We start from the raw sequence: 23,551 nt of genomic DNA on the forward strand, positions 1-23,551 counted from the left end.
TGTGCCCAGACGTTCATTGCAGGGGGCAGAACCCTATGGATCCCTTCCAACTCTACAATTCTATGATCTAAATTGTGTGTTGCAAACAATGCTATACGTTGCAAACCAAGTCTATATCTGTGCGTGTGTGTACAGCTAAATATAAAGAAGGATCTGCTCACAGAACAAGCAAATTTAAAGTACTGGAACACGTGAAGACATATCCAAGGACTTCCTAAGAGATATAAGGGAGAGGGAAAGGAGAGAGAGAGAGAGAGAGAGAGAGAGAGAGAGAGAGAGAGAGAGAGGAAAAATGCAAGTGCAAACATATTACAGAGATTACATGCTATAACCCCTGTAAAATATATTCTGGTATTTTAAAATATATTTCCACAGCCCTGAAAAATGCCTATTAGATGCAGTATCACTTTAAGTCTAAGAAGCACATATAATTTAGGTCATTAGAAATGGTATAACTGCTACCTAACACTTAGTTACACTATAAATGACACTCAAATTCAATCTCATTCAGATTTGAACAAGTCACTTATTTGAGAGCAAGGCTCTGACTCCCACCAGCTTAGCTAGCAGGGCCAATAGGTAGGGCAGATGGGAACTGGAGGTTAACAGCATCTAGAGGGTCATCCAGCTCCCCCAGTCCTGATTTAAAGATTGTACTTGCCGTACTGCATCATAAGCTGATAAAATGGTACAGGGAGTGATGGTGGTGGGAACTGAAATTTCTCGGCTTCTTCAGCTGCTCATGTTCCAATGTGACATATACCACCATCTACCGCCAATACCCTTCTGCATTCTACTTAGGGCAAATAGGCCAGTTGCTATGCAAAATAATAAATGGGCTGAAACCTCTTATTTTAAATGGCAAAGTTCAAAACCAGTATTCAAAAACACTGCTCTCTCCCAGGACATTGTGAAAGTAGCCTTAGAGCAGGGGTCGCCAAACTTACCTGGCCTTGGGCTGGTTCCTCTGGCGCAGATTGCATGGTGGGCCAGAGGAGTGCGCGCCCATATGTGCACTTGCTTCTTCCAGTGCGGTGTGGCACCGGAAATAGCTTGTGCGCGTGTGCACGGGCCTCCACAGACTGGGAAGTGCGCCAGAAATGACGTTTGCGCATGCGCACAAGCTATTTCAGGCGTCGTGCTGGTAAGAGCGGGTAGCAGCGTGTGTCGGCGGGAGCTGGATAATTGGTTTGCATGTGCTGTATCCGGCCCGCGGGCCTTAGTTTGGGGACCCCTGCCTTAGAATGTCCACCCTGGAGCAAAGGAGCTTCAAAGTGAGAAGGCAACAGGAAACTACCAAATTACAATACATCAAAAGGGTCAGTGCTATGCTACAGCTTGTGGGCTGATTTTTTTAAATTAAAAAAAGCATATTATGTGTGTTACTTGGCTTACCAATGCCAGGATACCTGTGTTATCAACAACTATTTTGCAGACCTACCACTCTTAAATTCCTAATTATTCATTTTCCTCTGACCTCACTGTTCACAACCGCATATATACCTGTAACAGGATAGCACTTCATATATCTAAGGAAGTAGACAATAGTTCATGAAAGCTTATGTTGCAATAAATGTGTTTATCTTTAAGGTGAAACAAGACTCTTTGTTCTTTTTGCGGCAGCAAACCAACACAGCTACCCTTCTGGAAATGGTTTCCAAAGGATTTTATTTCAGCGAACTAAGCCATGACGATACATTGCCAGGCTCTTGCAGCAGATTCTAAACCAGCTGCAAAAGGCAATCCACTTAAAAGGAGTCAAATCACATTCTACAAATGGTAATCACTATTGGAACAAAAGAAAAGAATACTTCGCATTGCTGCAAAAGGGTTGATACAAAAATCATTTGCATTCCTTGCACTTAGTCCTTAAAAAAAAGATTGTTTTGTGTGTGCGTGCGAGGGAGAGATTAACCCCCTCTTTTGAAGTCCCAAAGCAAGGCATACTGGTATTAAACGTTAAAAAAATACCAACACTACACCAACAGCTAAACACTAGTAAATAACACAGTATAAGAGAAAAAATAAATTATGTGTTTTACTTATAGCTGATTCTGCACAGGACTAAAGAACAGGAAACAAAAATAAATCCATCCAGTTCTCCCCCACCCCCTGACCTATTTTCATTAGTTAACAAAGCAGGCACACCTTTCAATATCAGTTTTTCATTCCAACTAGGGTTTTGTTTTTTTACTCACCAATTGCTTTCAGAAACCCTGGCCAATGTTTCCGTATACTAAGCCTCATCTCTCCAGATGCTTCAGTAAAAATAAATAGCAATCTCCATCTGAGCCTGCACCACGCAGTGACAATTCTGCTCAAAAAGCTGTAAGTATGGAGATCTCACATCATGCAGCAGCAGCAGCAGCAGCAGCTAAAGACAGGCTTGAAGCCACATAAATGAGGGACGGACAGGCTACCGAGGCTCACACCAGAAAACAAACGTTTTTTGAAAAGCACTGCCTTCTAATTCCAGACTGCATTATGCTAACTGTGAAAACAAAAGCAGCCACAAACTGCACACAGAGCCCAATGCCTCTTGCTGCAATGAAAGAGTTCCTCTGTCACAGTGTTCCTTTAAATAGTAATAATAATAATAATCGGGAACTAGAAGATACATTAAAAACAAAAGTACTATATCAGGCAGTGCCTCACCCACTGTAATCTTTTATAGTACTTTCTGCAGGCAGGGATGGGCAAACACATCTTGCACGTAAAGGCAAGGGCTGCAATCCTGCCTACGATTATGTGAAAAGAAGTTCCAGTGATTTTAGTGGGATTTACCCACACATAACTCTGTGGTCAGGATTGCATTCTAGAAGAACAAAAGGAATACTGAGTGCTGCAGCGACAGCAACGAAAATAAGCTTTGAATTTACTAATTAAGAGTCAATACAGTACTTTATAGACCTAAGTGCTACCGGAGAACTAAGATTTGTTAACTTACCAGAATCTATAAACATTTTGCTGCTATTCAGATGGATTCAGGAAGGCTGCATCCTTGCAAATACATCCCAGCGAGGCACAGTGAATGGAATCTGCGCCAGCCTCTGTTTCACTTGCTGACATACAGATGGTTTTCAAAGCCATGCCTCACAACAGCTGGCTTGTTTTTGCCTTCTCATGTGACTGACAAGTTCATACAAGCACTGTCAACTTTAACCTCAGTGACAGAAGGCTCAGCTTGTTTTATACGTTACATCACCAGAAATTATTGACCTTCGGCAGAAAAGGTTGTAGACTTCAAAGCTTTGTGTTCTTTTTTAACCCCTCAAAAAAGAATTTTGCAAATGCACTGTTGTGAGTTTCATTGTTTTTATTATTATTATTAAGTATTCTAGTGTCATAAACAATAGGTGTGGAACCTGCAGAAAACATATTATTGTGCTTGCTTAATTGTTGCCTAATTGTGACAGATACAAGGAAGGTATCTTTTATTAATTGCCTTCAAAATCTCACACACTGCACTGCAAATTACACCTTCACACTTTTTGGGTTTGGTTAAAAAAAAAACAACCACCAATGGAAGCTATCTTGCACACAGACACAACCAGTTTGACCAAAGATGAGAGAGGCACAAAAAATGAAAAATGAAAAAATGAGCACGTGTAATGCTAGAAACAATGGCTCTATCATGTTACCTTCACATCTCAGGGTGAGGGGGATATCTGTGCACAATCTCAGTAAAGTGTCCCTGCTGTCAAAATTTAAGACCTTCAGTAGGTTTACAGGAACTAGGGGGTTTGCTCATATTTGTGGCACAAATAAGCATTCTATGTATCTTTAAAAACAAAACAAAAAGGGTGGTTTGCAATAACTTTAGGGGCTACAAACCATTCTTAGCCATTCACCAGAAAGAAAGGGATGTGCAAGCAGTTCAGTGCCACCAGATATCTGTCTGATGAAAGCATGGTGTGTGAACAGGGACAGAAATGATGCACAAGCTTGTTCCTCGTAAGAAGAGCCCTGGTGGATCACACCAAAGGCCTATGCGGTCCAGCATGCTCTTTCCTACAGTAGCCAACCAGTTGCCAATGGGATGCTGAGAAGAGAACATGAGGGCAACAAATACTCTTCTCTGGAAAGCATCCCAACGTGGTCTAGGAAGTCACTTCATTGAAGCCTAGGTTTGTAGGTTGCAACCTTAGTCACAAATTGTATGTACCGGTACATACACCACACAATGTAATTTTATGTTTTATGAAAGAAAATTATTTACTTATATATATCATTCTTAACTCATGAGGATAGTCAGAAATGGTAAAAGAAAAAAAGCAGGTTAAGAAGTAGCCACCTTGTGTGCCCTTCATAAAATTTCTATTGTACAGCTTGATAAATTTCTTCTAACTATTCACACATTGGGTAAGATAAGTTACCCTGCATTATTTACTGGCTACATGACAAATGGAGGGGTGGGTTATTTTTTAAAAAAATTCAGGACTGAAATATTCCATATCTCAGTTTGGTAGTGCAATTTTGAAGTTTAAGAATACAGACTTGCAAACAACTTTTAATTCATATAAGATAAATGAAACCTTGTTATTAATGAAGGTGCATTAAGTTTTATTTTTATTCAACTTAAAAACTTGTAAATAAAGCAGATCATAGTTCTTGCTCTTGCAAACTGGGTCATATGACCTTGGCCACAGGCATGACCACCACTCAGGTCACCTCTGCTTCTTTGTATGGGGAGGGTTATGATAGCATGAACCAGAAACATGTTATAAATGTACACCCTTTGAGTGACTTCTTTGACTAGCCTGAACCCAATTGATAATCTTTCTCTCCCAGAACTTCACCACCACATATATGCACAAACTTGCCACCTTGCTGCTGCAACCTGCCTCTGGCAGCATGGCAGGGCAGCACAACAAACTGGATATTTTTTTTCCTCAGAAGCCAGAGAGATTTCCATACTTTGAATTAATCACAGTGTAACTATAACGAAACAAATAACACCGCTGGTTCCAGGACTCTTATGTCATATAAATTAACTATTTGTAGCTTACTGATAAAAAGGTAAATGTAAACATAAAATGTCCATGTTCCTTCGAAGTCTGTTAATATTTCAGAGACCGAGAGCTTTTTGTTTCCCATGCACACTCCCAGATTACAATGGACAAGTTCCAATCTACCATGTCAATACCACTTTTCTAAAAAAATCTCCTTCAAACATGGGCCAAATACAGAAAGAAATTAGCTTTGTTTCTTAAAAAAATAATGCACATTTTGAATTGACTTTAGTATGTATAGAAAATTCATTATATTAAAGTAGGTTGACTTCAGTCTTGTATATGTAAGCCCCACTTCTAAAAAAATACTGTGAACAAACTACATATTTTTTTCAACTAGGTGGTCACTAAACAGTTACATGCCAAATGTTGAAAGAAAACTTGATTTTAGAAGATTTGGTGTCTCCCTTTTAGGCTCACTGAAATGGGTGGGGAAGCAGTAAAAGGAGTCCTACACTAAACAACTAAGAACAGCAATGTCCCATATGTATTTGAACAATGGGTATTATTATTACATTTATTACCCATCCTTCAGCAGCAGCTGCCAGGATGGGTTATAACAATTTAAAGTTCAGAATTTAAAACAGAGTACTGTACAGCCAAAGGAATGGGTTTATTAAAAAACAAAACTTATAATAAAGTACCGTATCAGAGTTTTAAACATGCAAACCATTTCAGGATTTTTAAGATGCTTTCAGTGCACATGTATGCATATATAAAAGGTCCCTGAAAAATACCTTGACTTCCATTACAGTGGTACCTCTAGTTAAGTACTTAATTCATTCCGGAGGTCCGTTCTTAACCTGAAACTGTTCTTAACCTGAAGCACCACTTTAGTTAATGGGGCTTCCCGCTGCCACTGCGCCGCCAGAGCACGATTTCTGTTCTTATCCTGAAGCAAAATTCTTAACCTGAAGCATTATTTCTGGGTTAGCGGAGTCTGTAACCTGAAGTGTATGTAACCCGAGGTACCACTGTATATCCCATGTTTTTTTTGTGTCTGGTCACAGTTTCCTCAGTTTGCTGCTGCTTCTCCCATGCAGTGGATACAACTAGGTCAAACAGACCCTGAGCTAGGGATGGGCGAGTACGTCAATTTTGGTTTCTTTCAGTTTTTCATTCTTCCCACATATCCAAGTATGCAACCATACTCTGAAGCACACTTCCAATACAAAATCTGCCTATGCTTCCTATTTTGCTCCAACATGCTGTGGTTGCCATAATGCCATAGTGAAGAGCAGCAAAACACTTCAGTGCACTTATGTGCGCTAAAAATGACAAAAATGGGTCCACTTTTCAAGGGCTGTGACAATAGTTCTCAAACTCGTCTCCCTGGAATAACCTACTTTTAGTCTTCTCAGATAGCAACAATTAGCTAAAATGCATGCACACGCGCACACACACACACACACACACACCCCTCCAAGCCTACTAAGCAATTTTGTCCTGTCCATAAACAGGACATAGTCAAAGCTCTTTGTATGCGAAGGGATCAAGTGACACAAGGCTGCCTATGGCAATGTTTTAAGCCAAAATGAATAACCTGACCCAGTAAAGAAAACAAAAACAATCAGGCACCTCCTTTTATGAATGAACTATCCATTGTTCCATTCTCAAAAGCACTTTCGCTGAAAGCACTTAATGCATTCCCCAGAAATACACTTCAGTGCCAATCCTACATTGGCTATACAGTAAAGTACATTCTACAGGTTTCCCTCTCTCCCCCAAGGCATGGTCTGGAGGCATGAGGTTATCATTTTGCTGAATCTGAGTAGGTCTGAGTCTGGTCAATGTCTGGAAACCACCAACATACTACCAAGGATTCCATGATGGAAAAAGGTGAGATATAAACAAACAAAACGTATGATAACAGAGTTAACACTCCCTCATATGTGAGAGGCTCAAAGGCACCTACAAGCAATCCTACCCACGTCTATCCAGAAATCAGTCCTGTTGAATTCAATAGGATTTATTGCCAGGTAAATGGGATTAGGAATGCAGCCTGAAGTCTTATATGGATGTAAACAGTTCTAACATATATGCAAGAAATATCTGAGAATCACCTCTGTAGTATTACTACACTCTTAACAGAAGTTGCATATTTAATAGTGATTTTCTTTTTCCTTGAGAAATAAAGGCATATCACATAGAACAGATGAAGAATATTAAAAGCAAAAGCAAAAAGACTATTTTAATAGTTTCAACTCCTGCTGGATAAAATTAAGCTAACCATATTCTGCAGTATATGCCAATACGCCCTGCACACAGAAACACATAAAACTGCTTACCTTAAATTGCAGCTCCTTTCATCAGATCTTGCTGGAGAGCACGTAAGATGTTCATCTTCCCTTTTATTTTCTGCTTGTCTCCTTGCTTCAGCTGATGCTTCCTGAAAAAAGGTTTCATAACATAGTAAAGCACCAAATCATCAAGTTTCAGTCGGCAGAAAAATATATTATTACACACCCCTTCATTTGTGGGTTTGTTTAGAGTCCATAATGTATCCACTCTTATGCTGATTTGGCTTAAAGCACAATAGTATATTTCATGCAACCTCTCAGTTGGCTTTACAATTCTTGTACTCAAGTTACCAATTCATCTGACTGGTCTAGAAAGGAACAACTTTTTTTCGCTTTGGCAAAAACTTGTTACTTGCAAGCATTTTAGGACTCTCAAGAACTGTGTGCGTGCACACATGGGTGTGTTTTGGCACATGCACACAGGAAAGAGTGTGTGTGTGTGTGTGTGTATGTATGAGAGACATCTCTTTTAAAAGTAGTTAAGACATGAAGCTTTTAGAACTTAATTATCTTAAAAATGCTAAATAACTAAACTTGCAAAAGATGGGTGTACAAGACACCTTGTACCAGAAAGCCAATGCCAGATACACATATCTGTGCACTTACAGAACATATCAAAGGTCTACTGTCCACAGCTACATCCTATGCTACAACTACATCTGCTCCAAGACAGATCAAGAATAAAAAGTGACACCACTATCTGTCACCTAGTTCCCAGCTAAACACATTCCCATTATCCTCATTGATGACGTACAGTCCATTCCAGATACTTCCCTCTTAAAGGCCCAGAGTGGTATGTCCTTGTCCACAGACAGCATTCTCAGCCAATCTAAACCAGCTACTAATCAGCAAGAGCAGACCATATATTAATACTCACAAACAAGGAGTAGACCCTGAAACCAACCCAGATATCAAGCTGTCTCTAACTGATGAGCAGGTCTGAGGAGCCGAATAGGGAAATAGCTTTATTAAAGGATTATGTACAACAGGCTTTTTGTCCTTTAGCTAATTTCTCATTTTGCTTCTAGCCCTGCTTCCTGCTTGGGCCTAACCAACTAAAGTAGACATGGGAGGTGCCCTTAAAGGTATACTCCCTTACAATATCCATCCTGGCAACACTATTACTGGTCCTAAAAATATCAGCTATGCAATATCAGCTGCTCGTTCACCTGCCCATGTTCTAGGGTTACATATACTGTCATCTGCCACCAAAGGAACATAAAATCTGGTACTGTATATAGTTAGTCAGACCACTGGCCCATACAGCCCAGTATTGCTGATGCTGCCTTGCTTGTTCAGAACCCGCTGTTTAATAATTTAATTGTGCAACCCCAATTTTTTGTATTACTGGAGGAGAAAAAGTTATCACATTATGCATAATCTTATATACCTCTGTCATTAATCCCAATCAGTCATAGTTTTCCTGGACTAAAAATTGACAAACTCTTTAGCTCTTGCTTTCAGGAAAGGTGCACTGACTCCTTGATTGTTACAGTTGCCCTTATCCGCAGCTTTTTCAGTTCTGCAATACCCTTTCTAAGACAGAATGCCCAGAACTATACACCATATTCCAAAAATGGCCATGCATAGATTCTCATCAACTCGTCATGATAATGGACCTAAATTGTCTCTACTATGGAATTTTCACTGCTACTACAATTGTTTTCATTCAGTTATACACCATTAAGAGGTTAAATTAGGCCTGCCAGTTCACTGTCTGCAAAGTAAGGTCATGTCTGTTCCAATTTGCCTATGGTTACATACTTAACATTGAGCTTCATGTGCCATTTTGTTGCCCAAAAGCAAAGCTTAGAGAAATTCTTTTGGGCCTATTTAATTTGCCTGGCACTTTACCATCCTGAATAATTTGGAGTCATCCTGGCTACCGCAATGCTCACCCTTGACTCCAGATCATTTATTAATGAATTAAATAGTACCAGTCAAAATACAGGTCCTTGAAGGATCCTGCTGCTCACTTTCCCCTATTGGAAGTACTGTCCGTTTATCCCTACCCTTTGGTTCCTGTTTTTTGACCAATTATAGACTAGGAAGATGATCTGTCCTCTTATTCCAAGACTGATATTAATCAGAAACCTTTGGTGAGGAATTCTGTGAAAAAGTAGATAACGCCTACCAATACAATTCCTGTTTGGCTGGTAAGCCAAGCTGATACTTGCAGACCCTTCGGTATGTTTGTAAGCATACAGCAGGCTGTAAAATTAAATGAAAATGAAAAGCAATCATGAACCTCCTAGATTACGGTCAGTTGGTCCTGTTAATCTCTTGGTTTTAAACATTTTGTTCTCTCCAAGGCAAAACATTTAAGGGTAGGAATAAAAGTGCCCCTTACCTGTTTGTAGAAATCTGTGGAAGGGGATGACCTGGACCGTTCATGTGTATATGGAGATTTCTCAAGCTGCTCATGGCCAGCATCAAGGATGTTGTCAGCTGAATGGTATCTTCCCGAGTTCCGAGTTTCTATAGGTTTCCTCTGCTCCTTCCAAGATGCCTGGTATTCTGCGAAAGTTTCCAACCTAGGAGATTGTCCAGATTTTGCTTTGCGGCCACTGTAATGGACACTTTCTTTGGGTCTACTGCATGCACCAACCATATTCTCAACTCCAAAAGAAGCCGACCTCATCCTCCTTTCATACCATGGTCCCTCAATCTCGCCTTCGTAAGAATTGGTATGAGGATCTTTAGGAGTCTGTACTGCTGGCCGACCATAAGGTGCATGTCTTTGTGAAGATTTTTGGTAGGCAGGCTTGCTCGTTTCTTCAAAGAACTTCCACCTATCTGCAAAAGAACCCAAAGCTTCCTCAGAAGTAGTTGGACGACGGCGTGGCTGGTAGTCATCATCCGACACCCCTACTTCATTTATCTTCTCGGGCTCAGAATAAGATTTCAATTTTTGTTCTATTGTGAACCTCTTCCTAGCTCCAATGCGAGGAACGTGGTGAACGTTACTACCAGGTGAAGTCTGTTTAGAAGGCTGTCTAGCCCCAAGGAAGCCTGCCTCGTCTTCAGAGACAAGAGCCAGTGGAGAAGAGTTATAATTAATTGTCTTCCGGTCTGGAAGATAATCCACAGAACTGGGCTCCAGGTCCCTTCGCTGGAAAGAGGTGGCCTTCAAGACCCTGGCCTGGGCCTCTTTCAGATTGTCTTTGTATACATTAGTAAAAGAACTTTCTGATGAGGAGTTTATCTTTTCTGCTGAATCGGGTTTCCAGTTCTCAGCATACTCTTCAGTCTCACTTGACCCCACTAGGACAGCTGTGCTTTTGCTTTTCTGCAACTTTGCTCTTTTCATCTGGATCTCGTTTCTCAGTGTGGTAGCAAAACGATCACTCCTTCGTGTATTTTTGCCCAGGTTAGCATCGAATGCAGGCTGCTTAGTAATCTCAGCTTCTGCAGCAGGATCAGCCTGGCTTTTCCCTTCCTGAGCTAAAGAGTGCAACATTGGGGTCTTCTGGGGAGAAATTTTGTAGCTCTCTTCTTGACTCCACTTGAAATCTTTTGGGGGAGCTTTACTGGTGGGCACTAAGACACATTCCCGCCCATATTCCCGCTCACAGTAACTATCGTGGTTCTCCTCAAAGTTCTGGGCTTGCACTGGCTTTTCAGGGAAACTTACCTTTCTAGATTCTTCCATTAAAATGGTTCTAACATCCTCTCCTTTATTCACTATGTAATGACTGCTCTTTTCACATACATTTAGAGAAGGCTCAACAGGCTGCTGAGGTAGACAGTATTTGGGACTTTGGATCATTGTAGTCATAGCAGGACTCTCCTGTGGTCCAGAGGAAGCGTGATTCCCTATGCCAGTATTCCGACACTCATCTTTGAGTAGTGGTCTCGAGTTTCCCTGAACAGGCTGTTTCACTGTCACACAGTAATAGCGGCTTAGCCCTGTGTTGTCCATTTTCTCCTCAGCACTCACATCAGAAGAAGTGGCAGAAGAAGCAGTACTATCAAGTATCCTGGTGTGGTTTGGATGACAGCTACGTTTGTCAGTGGGCCTTTCTTGAATGCCAGCATAAGTGGAGAGGTGCCGCTGCTCTTTAGGTGACGCAGAGATTTTTGCGTTGCGAAAGAAAGTGCTTTCATCACTGTACTGGCGCTGGTGATGGTGGCCATAAGTGGACTGTGCAAATCGAACGTCTGTGCTGGACAGAGATGATTGCAGCCTGCTGAAATTTCCTATGATGTTGTTGTTGACCCTGTCCCCAGCAGAAGACAAACCACAATCCAGACTGAAATCGGATCTGTAGCTTGGTTTGCTGCTCTGCCTACCTTCAGAGACCTTGTCGACTGCTCTGGCATCTCTCTTTTGATGCTCTACAGTTTCGGCACTCCAGTCACTCTTGGCTTGCAGCCTGTGCTGGACTTCAAAGTGCTGGGTGCTCTGAATACCCTCTGAATAAGGAGCAGCATGGGCTCTCTCGTGACTTTTGGTGGCAGCAAAGCTATCACTACGAAGAGGTGGTGGTGGTGGAGGAGGGGAGGGCGAATTTTTCTTCTCTGGGACATACCACACAGGCCCAAAATTTGATCTTCCGGACCCAGAATACTTTGAATCAGAATGATCTTCCAGCCGGGGGCTCCTGTTGTTTTCATACTGTGGCGCTTGAGGTGCAAAGCAGGTAGTTTTATCATCTAATCCTCCATTATCACTTAGAAATGAGGCAGCCTTGCTATTTCCTGATTTAGGGGTTTCCCAGTGACCCACCTTGTACCCGGCATTCTCAACTGAGGCAGCATCTGCACTGGTCAATGTGTGGTCAGGCGTGCTAGAGCTAGTAGAGAAAGAGCCGTAGGCAGAATCCCTTTTGCTGGGATTCCCCAGGTGGTCAATACTACTGTTGGACTTTGCAGAAGACATCTGTCCATATTGATACACCTGGGGTGTGGGATCCCAGCTGTCCATGCTTCCAGCAGAACTGAACTGGTCTGAGGTGCGATGGAGATTTGACTGGTCCCATGAGCTCGACAGATCATGGGAAGAGGAGCTGTAGCAAAATATGAAAAGGGCTCTTGTCAATATAGCAGTAACAAAACCCATACTTTCTGTTGGTAGAAACAGCCATACTAGATAATATTACAAAAATGCAGATATTATAAAATCAAAGTACCCTGTTTCTGTACTTTACATATGCTGCTGCCCTTTCCCCCACCCCTATTTTTAATAATACATCTTCTGTTAAATATGTATTCTGTCTTATAGCTGTATATGAGACAAGCAGAAAAATAAGTTATTAGACTTGTTTTTCACAAGGATTGAATTGTGGAATTTATTCCATGGTGAGTATTTTGACACTGCTGCTTATTATTTACTGCTTATGTGCTTGTTGTATAGAATCACAGAATGTTAGAGTTGGGAAATATTATGTTGTGTGTTTGCATTTTGGTGTTTTTGCCACTGAGGTGTAAACTGTCCTGTGACCTTTTGATGAAGGGGTGTGTGTATGTGTGTGTGTGTATGTAAAAAATATAATAGTATGATCTGCATAGAATGCCCAGTGGAGTCTCCATTGCCCCAGGCCCTAACAGGTAAGCCTTGGCATGGGCTTAGTGATCTCTCCACATTTATCTCCCTACTCCCAGGTTGTCCCTAAGGAAAGTCAAAACAAGTAGAAGTTCCCATGCAGCCAGGACGCATCTGTGAATATAAAGTCCATGACAGGTTTTCATTCTACTTTGTAATACATGTCAATGAGAGCATTTGAAGAATACATAACACAAGCATTTTAAAAAATAAAATAAAATTTGTGATTAGGCACATAGTAAACTGTTTCTGAAGCCGTCCAGCATGCTGGACAACAAGGTCTATAGAACCATAGGGGCTAAGAAAGCAGCTTTATTTTAAAACGCCCTCCTATCAGTAGTCAAGAATGCCCTCCCATCAGAGGTCAAGGGAATAAACAACTACCTGACATTCAGAAAATACCTGAAGGCAGCCCTGTTTAGGGAAGTTTTTAATTTGTGATATTTTAAATGTATTTTAATATTTGATGGAAGCCGCCCAGAGTGGCTGGGGTACAAATAATAAATTATTATTATTATTATTATTATTATTATTATTATTATTATTATTACAAATTCAAACTTTAATAATAATAACACAAGCAGTAAATGGTAGCAAATGTCTAAAGGCCACTTAATGCTCTTCTTTTTAAAATAAACATAGCACGAAACATTTAAGATTACATTACTTAGTACTCCAATAAAACTGAATCAAGTACCACTTTAGAGCCATGAATGGCAAGTATACTTTTCCTTTTTTTATTTTATTTTTTGGTAAATTAAAAGTCTGCATATTCTGAGACATGTTTTACATGCCACCAAAACAAAGAAGCAAATGGAATGCAAGGTCTGTGGCCAAAGGAACGCTTTGTGATTGCTTGTAAGCTGATCATGGTATACCTGGATTACAGAGAGACATTTTACCACCTGAACTAAGATGTTTTTTGTTCCCCCCCCCCCAAAATAGTTCTCACACAACTCATTACTGAGAAACTTTCAGTAACCGAACAGGCGACGATGTGCCCTACCCAATTCTTATTCATTGCTACATAGCAAGCAGAGGTGTAATTAGAGAAAGCAATTGCATGACAATTCTTTAGGCATACACAGAAAGAGAGTGTTTTCCTCTTAAATGCTTGCTTTGGAATAGGACAGGCATGTCCAACAGGTAGATTGTGATCTATCGGTAGATCACCGGGTGCCTGCGGTAGATCACTGGCTCCCCCCAAAGAAGCTGAACAACTGTGGCTCCCCTAAAAAAAAGCCCGACATTTTACTTCCTCCCTGAAAATGGGCCTTCCTCCTTCCTAAAAAAGCTCAACAACTTTGACCTGAACCCTAAAAAAGGGGATAGATCACTGCCAGTTTTTAACTCTGTGAGTAGATCGCAGTCTCTTTGGAGTTGGCTACTCCTGGAATAGGAGATTTGGTTTCTTACTCATTCCATTGCATTTTAGTACTTCTAAGGGGCTTTTACACACCTGAAAATTGACGCCTGAAGAAAGGCAAAGAGAAAAGGAAAAAAAAAAAAACCTGCTGGAAGAACCTGTAGTTCACTCTATTTACATAGCTGCATAATGGAAAATACCCTGCAGACTAATGACCATCAGGCCCTTGTCATATCTAAGTTCCCTCGTTACACAACTCACTTCGTGCACAAAGACCAATTTAAAATAAAACCGTGCGTTGCTGGCCATTTTAAGATAAGGAACAAACCGAGGCAAGCAATTATTTTCTTACCGTTGGAGCTGGATGCATGTTAATTTTAAACAGGAACTCACCTTGCATGATACCGAGAGTGCCAGGAAGCACAGGGATTGGTTGAGGAGAGCCGTGACGTGGCTGTTTCAGGCTGACTCTCCGTGAATTTGGTCGCATGCCAGGAGTGGGGCCTGCAGGCTAGATCATTCTTTCTGGAAACAGAAAGGAAAAACATAGGCATTTACTGCATATATTTTTTAAGCAATCAACCTCAGACCTAATTAACAAATGCGGTAAGTAGGCTCAGGTTACAGAGCAGTGTCTGCTGCTCTAGGAAATCACCTTTGAAAAGAATCCAGGTGCTCCCCCCCCTTTTTTTTAAAGCACTTGAAATACAGACAGTGAGTCAAAGCCTGGAATGTTCCACCTCTACGAGGCAGATAAAAGCACCTACTGATTACCTATGAAATCCCTTATAATATAGACGCATACCGTCTATAACAATTAAGTCTTGTATAATTGCATGGAAGTACAGAAATGAGGAACTTTGTGTTTGAGCAACACTCATTTTTAAAACCAGAGTAGGTGTGGTTCAATGACAATGGCGAGGAACTTTGATCCAGATTCAAATACCTGCTCATTAAGAGGGAAAACATAATGTAAAAAACAAACAAACCAGAGGGTGCTCCCCACATTTCTCAGTAGTGCTGCAAGCCCAGTTTTGCCAGTCAACTGGCAAAAAAGCTTCCTGGGCTATCAAACGTTGGTTCGAGAAGTGAGCCTTAGGCCTCCCTGTCAACCTTGCCATACCCTCTTGCCATCTTCTCATCCGGTAAATGGAGAAAGTTATCAAACTGTTCTGCATCTGCCTGCTTGAAACAGTGCAGCATCTAATTCAGGGCTCAGCATCACTGACAAGCATCTTAGGAGGTCGATACACCAGCAGGGGCCTGAAGCCAACCATCCCACCTTGCTCCTGCTTACTGCTGTTGCCTGCTTACTACACCCCTTTTCAAGCATGCAAAAAGTGACAATAGTCTAGAGAAGGAGCCCCTGTCCTCTCCTTGTGAGCCGAAGTAGAGAGTGGGCTCACAGGGAGAAGCCAAGCAAATGGCTAGTGGTGACAGCGGCAGGGAGTTCCTCAATGGCATCTTGCCCAATGGCCTCCTAAAAACTTGGGAGCCAAGTGTTCCAGCAGTTTTAGGCACTTGGTTGCAAAGCTTTGTTGGGCATGTAGAAGGAGGACAGGCAGGAAGGGAGGTTCAAGACCAGCTACCTGCTCTGGTCACTTGACAGTTCTGTTGTGAAATCTGTCACAAAGGACCACGGGGCCCGTTTTCACATTGTGGTTGTCTCTCAACCCATGTCCATAAAGAAGCCAGCATCAGAATCTAATATGCTGAAGCAATAGTTGTCCATTTTAGCTAAATGGCTTGAAGGCTAATTGCTTCAGGGTTTCACACAGCTTGGCATGTGTGAGAACCAACACTGTAGCAGTTGCATGAGGTTGAATAGCCTGTGTGGACATGCTATTCTGTAAGGGCAATGCCATTTCTATTTTTTTTAAAAAATGTCCAAGTCCTTCATAAATCAAACTTCCCACACAATGCTGCCAACTTAATGCTATCATGGTGTTCTGCACATGCAAATCTAATCCCACAAATTCAATGATAATTGTTGTGGCTGTCTCCACAGTTAGCTGATGAATCATGCAATTGTCTAGTTTAAAAACAGTAGCCTCACAGTGGAATCCCATGCATGTCTATTTAGAAGCACCTTTGAAATTCAATGGAACTTACTTTCTGATAAGTGTTAATTGATAGGATGGCAGTTTAACCACAAATTGTTTATTTGTTTGTTGTTTGCTTGATATATATGCGTGGAACCAGAATGGTTTGTACATAATGTGAATGAAACATGAGACTACAGACCGACTACATGGCCAGATGCTTATCATGGAGAAATGGAAGAGGGAAGGAAGAATTTCAGAATGGATTCCTGGATTACTGAGAAGGGTTTTTCTATTAGGAGAAGGGATAGGGAATGCTGTCTTTGTGAAACCAACACCATACCTCATGGAGCTTCTCAAGATCTTCGTAAGATAGCTCCTGGCCACATGAACATCACTTTCAGACGGCATTTTCTGTGTTACAATATCCACCACCAAATTCATCTTCCTGAGCCATCAGGGAAGCAGAGGAGGAACACAGTAGACCAGAGGCTCTCAGACTTTTCCATAGTGAGTCTCACCCCACATTAGAAAAAAAAAAGCAAGCTGACTGACAGTCCTTGCTCTCATTCCGTGATTGTGAGCAAGCAAAGACAGAGAACATGGTCATACCAGTCTGCAGAGGAACACTAGAGTTGCACAAAGCCCACTAAAACGAGGAATTTGCCTAAACCCACTTGAAAACTATGGGGATAGAAACAAAGCAAAACAGAGAAGAGAGATTTGGAGTTTTTCTTCTTTCTGTGGATGAATTTTGGATTATTATTTTAAAAAAAAATGTAAAAAACCCCATACTGCATGTTTCTGAAATGCTATGTGAATGCTTTCAGTTTTGTTAGTACGCTGTTATAGGCTGCTATATGGGAGAGGATTGGTTTAGATTACTGTATCATGCCAACATGCTAGTTACTGAGAGGAGCCGAATTGCAGTGTTGTTGCTTTTTAAATTGAAAAGACCCCTTCAATCATTGATTCCTCCTTGCATTTTAGACCACTATAAATAGGCTATCCAACACAGAAATTAATCCCAAATCCCTTGGTGCAAACAGAAAGAAGTCTGAAAAGAGAAAGAGCAAGATATTAACAAAAATTATACTGCTAGAGTGAAATACTTTGCAGGCGACTAGAGTGGTTAGTATTTCCTACAATTATGCTGTATTAACTATAAGTGACAGAATGAGAACACCTGAACCCAGAAAGCAACTCTGTTACTAACGGCAATAGTAATTAACAGCCTTTCTTCGTGTTCCTAACCCTAAATAGATATGATACACCTATGAAGTCGTCTGAGAGAAGGAAAACTAAAGTTAAGATTTGAGGGGAGAAGACAATGAAAGAAAATATTTCGGCATATTTTTTACACTGAGGAAAACACACTTCATAGCAAGTCTTCAAATTTTTACTGCATGAGGTTATCTTTATTAACACTTTCAGTGAAATCTATTTCCCCCCCCCCACCGCCCCAGTATTATATAAGCTGAAACATAGCAGAGGTCTCTGACACATAAAGCTAGAAGCTCAGTTCCTGGCTACACTTAAAGAGAGTGCCTTGACTGTGGCATCTACACATGCATTTGTATAGTTATAAGCATTATCTGCATAATGACCCGAAGTGTATTATGCAAATAAACGGAGTGAAACAAAATAAACAGGAATTACATACAGGTATTATATATTCTTGTTCCCTCAACAAACACACACATACACAATCCCACCAACCCACCAGCAATATTTGCAAATTTAATGACATACTACCATAATAGAATTGGACAACAAATGTAACCAGTTGCTTTGTGGGTTGACTTTTGAACCCACCCACTGGCCTCCTAAAACATGTTTCAGTTTTTAAAAATAAACAATAAACAGTCTTGAAAAATAAACAAGATCACAAAGAAAATTTATGAAGGTATGTCTTAAAACATAAGTTGGTGAGGGTCAGCATTATATATATATGTATACACACACACATATAGGGTGAGTCCTTTAAGAGAGGCCCCGTGGATACAGAGTACACATACAGATATTCTGTTTTTGAGAAATTGGCCAGTGTTTTGAACAATATGTTTATGCTCCTTTCCCCTGAAATACATAGCTGTATGCTTGTATGTTATGTTTGTGCTCATATAGTATTGGATGATACTGACCTTAGTCATATTCAAAGTATTACTTAAATCTATTGATTTAATTGGGTTTACTCTGGTATGAATTAGTTGGACATCACCCACTGTATATCTGTGTATGTTTGTACTGTATTTAAAAGGTTGTTGTTGTTGTTGTTTTAAGCTCACACTTTGCAATGAGACCTAGCTAAAATCTAAAATATGTGCTACTGCTTTCAATGGGACTTAGAGTTGTGACTAAGCCTGGCATATGACAGCTGCCACTTAACATTTTTGCTAGGATATTTACCAATGCCAAGAGATTTGGTAACATTGCTGTTCAGATTTATTTTCATCTCACACAGCAGTTTCATGCTGTGAAACAAACTAGATACGAACTTACTGATGGGATGATAAATTTAGAAAAGAAAATACACGCTGACAAGGAACGAGAATTTTCAATTCATCGTTCTTTTATTCAAGAAAAGCATTCCCACCCTCTTTTTATAAGATGACAGCAATTGCTTGCTGCTCACATTTAGAGCAAAATTCCTCCCTCTACTGGCCACTTCCTCTGCAAAATCAGCACCACTTTGAAAAGAAAGAAATGCCAGCTAGAAGATGAGGAGATAAGAACAAATCAGTCTCTAAGTCTTTCTAGACTGAAATGTCTCTTTGCTGATCTAACTCCTCACTAATTCAGACAGAATTACATTATGATGCTACTCCTCCTGTATGGTAATTCCATGCTGACAAAATATGTTGCTTTTTATCTTCAAGCTACTACCCTGCATGCTCCTCACAATAACTGTCCCAAGTTTGGACGCATCACCGTCAAGCATATACCAACAAAAGTATTATTCTACGGTGCGTCTTACGAGCTTCCCTGCTGCCAAGAAAACATGCAATTGAGCATTCAAAATAATCAACTGAAAATGCAGTGGTATTGCAGCCATATATAATACATGAATGAAATGTGTTATCAAATGATTCCAGTTCTACGAAGCACAGGTCTGCATTTTTTCAATTTCTGAAGTCTTAGGTAAAAAGTAGAACGATTTCCCAAGGGGCAAAAATTGACACATCAGCACCAATTACTGGGTACTGAGCCATGCATGACTAAAAGGCGTCTTGGTCATTCTTGGGATTCTTGATCTGGGAATTTTCCCAATCACCAACACTTATGCAATCTGAAGAAGTGTGCGTGCACACGAAAGCTCATACCAAGAACAAACTTGGTTGGTCTCTAAGGTGCTACTAGAAGGATTTTTTTATTTTTTATTTTGTTTTGACTATGGCAGACCAACATGGCTACCTACCTGCAATTTTATCAAGTTATTGTAACACAGTCTAGGCCGGTAAGAGATGACATTAATTGTTATTATCCCTTCAAGAAACATTTCATGCTGCTTGTCCCTTTCAGCTGGTATACAGTGAAGAACTATTTGCTTCATCACACAACAACACTGCTGTACTTTCCTTAACTGTTCCAGGTACTGTACTTCATGAGCATTCTCTCCATAATCCTTTGAACAAAACCCCATGGAAAAAAGTCAGTATCATTGCTGCCCGATTATAGATAAGGCCCGTTTTGGGAAATGGCAGCATGCCCAAAGCCACCCAGTAAACTCAAGACTGTGCTGAGATGGACCGTGCTTGAGACTTCTGCCTCAAAGTTCTTGCTCTTAACCACCAAACCAAACAAATTCTGGAAGGAAATTCCTTTCTGATTCAGCTATATCTACTGTCTTCAATCAGTAAGACTTTGGCCACCAATTTAATTACTCCAAATTTGCTGCTCCTTTTAATACAACCACACACTATTAGATCAATTACCGGTGTATTTTCACCATGGGAGTCAAGTTCTCTGCTAACTTGAAAACAAATTTGAACTCCATGCGCCTCCAGTCAAATTGAGGTCCTTAACTGATATCTAGTCCTGGAGACCAAGACAGCCACTCAGGATATGTGTACTCTAACAATATGTCTGCTCCCCATCATCCCCTTCTCCAGTGCTAGAAAAAGTACCATGTCACATGAACTTATGGTGGCAAAAGTACTGTATACAGGGTTCTGGGAGAATTAACATGTGTGTGTTGTCTCCTAAGACAGCAACTCAAACTATGTATTTTCCTTGACCGGTGCACCTTGGTAAAGTCATGCACTAATTCTATGAATCTCAGCTGCAAGCAACCATTAATTGGAAACTAAATGTTTCACTACATACTTAATCTGAAACTGCTCAGAGCTACTTTCTATCTCTGCTTAATTAAGTGCAAGGGCAAAAACACTGCCAGGCAGCTATTGGTCTCTTAAATGTGTGTGCATTTTAGTAGTAACAGACCTGTAGCCTTACTGCTATAGATGGCAATAAAACACCTTGACAGATGGGCAGCCTACTGATGCCTCATGTTTGCCTTCTTATGATACAAAAAAGGAGCTTCATAGCTGTGTTTATGGGATCAAGTTTACCCTTCTACCGAAAGCCACCAGGAAAGATGTTTCATTGCCCTTAGAGCAAGGTTTATCTTCCTCTGATTTAAGCCAAACACTGTTAGTTTAATTATTTGAATGTGTTTCTTGAATTCTGTTTCTTGAAGATTTTCTTGGAAGATGAAGCTATAACCTATACTTTTCACTAAACTTCAGCTTCTACCTAAAAAGGGAAGCTGAAGCAACATGACTGGGTTAGTACTCTGAGGAAACTGGTTGTCTCAGCCGCCTATGAGGCTTGTATCTCTTTAAGGATAGAATCATTTTTTCTATGTACCCCCCACCCCTTTGAAGCTAAACAGGACTAGCTAATATGGTGTCCTCCAGTTGTTGATGGATCACAACTCCCATCATTCCTGATGACTGACCGGATGGGCTGGGGCTCATGGGAGTTGTAGTCCATCAAGATCTCGAGGGCACTGCATTGGCAGCACTTGCACAGAACTATAGCATGGAGCTGTAGCATCTCCCTGTAATAATTAATTTTGTAAGTCACGTGGTTAAATAAAAAGGGTGCACTATCAACATAAAACCTTATGGTGAACTTCACATACCTGAACTAAACACCTGAACAAAGTAGCAGATTAGGACCCGGGAGACCAGTTTTCTCGTCCCTACTAGACCATGAAGCTCACTGGGTGACCTTGGGCCAGTCACAGTCTCTCAGTCTAACCTACCTCACAGGGTTGTTGTGAGGATAAAATGGAGGGAACTATATACATCAGATCCTGAAGCTGAGGCTCCAATACTTTGGCCACCTCATGAGAAAAGAAGACTCCCTGTAAAAGACCCTGATGTTGGGAAAGATGGAGGGCACAAGGAGAAGAGGACAACAGAGGACGAGATGGTTGGACAGTGTTCTCGAAGCTACCAACATGAGTCTGACCAAACTGCGAGAGGCAGTGGAAGACAGGAGTGCCTGGCATGCTCTGGTCCATGGGGTCACAAAGAGTCGGACACAACTAAACAACTAAACAACAACAACAACAACATATACACCACCTGGAGCTCCTTGGAGGAAAGGTGGGATATAAATGTAATAATAATCATTTTTAAAAAAATGCTTGTGGAATTGTATCAAATGTTAATAACATTTGCACATATGAACCATTCTGTGCAGAAGCTGCATGCTGATGCAGGCAGTCCCCATCAGTCTTAGAAACTCATGATATACCGGTATATGCTAGGCATCAAATGGCTCCTTAAACAAGGGTTTGCTGTTCCACACCAATGTTTTAGGTATGCACATTTAAAAGGAAAACTGTTTAAAGAACAAATCTTTAATTCCTGGTTTAAATCACTGGCAGTATAGCAATTAGCAACAGCCTCCTGCCAGTTCCCCAGCTTATTGTTTTGCTTTAATCCCCTGAGTCTCTGTGGATGAGACTCAGAACAGTGTGACTGGTTCACCATAAAAACAGCCTCTTTCCCTGAGTGATCTTGTATCAAGATAGCAGGGAGACTGACCTGCTTAAGGGACATTGCTATTCTGATTTCATAACGTAATCATTGTTCTATTTTATACAGGAAGCACCTGAAACATTACAACTACCACGCTGGTTTAAGAGAATAGCAGGGAACCTAGAAAACTAACCGCGGGGAGTTTCTTCTGAACTCAGTAGGCTTCAAACAAGTCAAACACACTCATTCCCCTTGCTACAAAGAGTTGCATCAGCTCATTTGTCAGGAAGATAAAATCATTTTTTCAAGCAGCAAGAAAAAAACACACCAATGAATGGTTTGCTATAACAAAACAAAACACCTCCTTCCAGAGTCATTTTATATCAAGAGATCAGACTGATGTTTCCTCCCCTTAACCTGGAATCTAGTATCTAGATTCTAGACATTTCCATTAAACAAATACCAAAAAAATGAAGAGATAGTTAAGAAAAGAAAAAAAATATTTACCCTCTTTTTGAACATCTAGATACACAACAACAATAACAACAACAACAACCCCACCTGCGTGGACAATAATTTACAACAGTTCCATGGAAAATATTTACTGTATACTTACTTCCTTATTTCTCAGTCTTTCCCATGTGACTGTATCACAAGCACAGGTACATACCCTCTATCACAACCTGAGACAGCCCATCTAAGATTTCCTAGATAAAAATATCAGCCATATTATAAAGTACTTTCCTCCGTGCATTTTCAAATATTGAATCTTTTGACTAAAGATTTACTCAGAGCTCCCATGAACATCTGTGCTAATCAGCGCCGCTGACTTTGGGACTACCTTGTCAACGGAATAGTCCAAAAGACCTAACTCTGTAGGGGAGGGGACGTGTTTATAGACCTGATGCTCAATTATGCAAAAATACATTCAGAAATAAGAACAGTAAAAAAAAAGGTTTTTACAAACTTACATCTTCAACAATAATTGTTACCGGAATACAAAATCCTCATTTTGCATGTCATCAGAAAGAGGCTGACCTGTTATTTAAGAACCAAATCCCCAGAGGCTTCTAAACTGAGCCTGTCCCCTTCTTGCTTAATCTGTGTGCCGCCTGCAATTGAGCTTAGCGGATATAATTAGAGTCACAAAGAAGCCTTATTACAGTATTAAAATAAGGGGCAGCAATGATTCTGATTAGTCATGCACACAATTCTGCTGAGCAATCCCTGGCTACTAGATTCAGGCCTGGGAAAACCGGGTTTTTCCGTAAAACCATTCTTCATCACAAACTG

The 23,551-nt window shown here is 40.6% G+C and overlaps 1 protein-coding gene across 6 annotated transcripts in view; it reads right to left on the reverse strand.

Moving 5' to 3' along the window:
• The window catches only part of SHROOM2 (shroom family member 2), a 104,365-nt gene that overhangs the window by 20,962 nt on the left and 59,852 nt on the right, over nt 1-23,551 (reverse strand). For 3 of the 6 annotated variants that reach the window (XM_033147430.1, XM_033147431.1, XM_033147434.1), the window contains exons 3-6: nt 16,609-16,713; nt 14,617-14,748; nt 9,663-12,321; nt 7,301-7,401 (exon numbers count right to left, since the gene is read on the reverse strand). The exons of 1 other annotated variant lie outside the window; for it this stretch is intronic. In XM_033147430.1, coding sequence (XP_033003321.1) covers nt 7,301-7,401; nt 9,663-12,321; nt 14,617-14,748; nt 16,609-16,713 — 2,997 coding nt within the window. The remainder of the gene's footprint in view (nt 1-7,300; nt 7,402-9,662; nt 12,322-14,616; nt 14,749-16,608; nt 16,714-23,551) is intronic. 2 more of the 6 variants (XM_033147432.1, XM_033147433.1) reach the window with 1 other exon arrangement.

The sequence above is a fragment of the Lacerta agilis genome, chromosome 4, assembly GCF_009819535.1.
Source record: "Lacerta agilis isolate rLacAgi1 chromosome 4, rLacAgi1.pri, whole genome shotgun sequence".
NCBI classification, from domain to species: Eukaryota; Metazoa; Chordata; class Lepidosauria; order Squamata; family Lacertidae; genus Lacerta; species Lacerta agilis.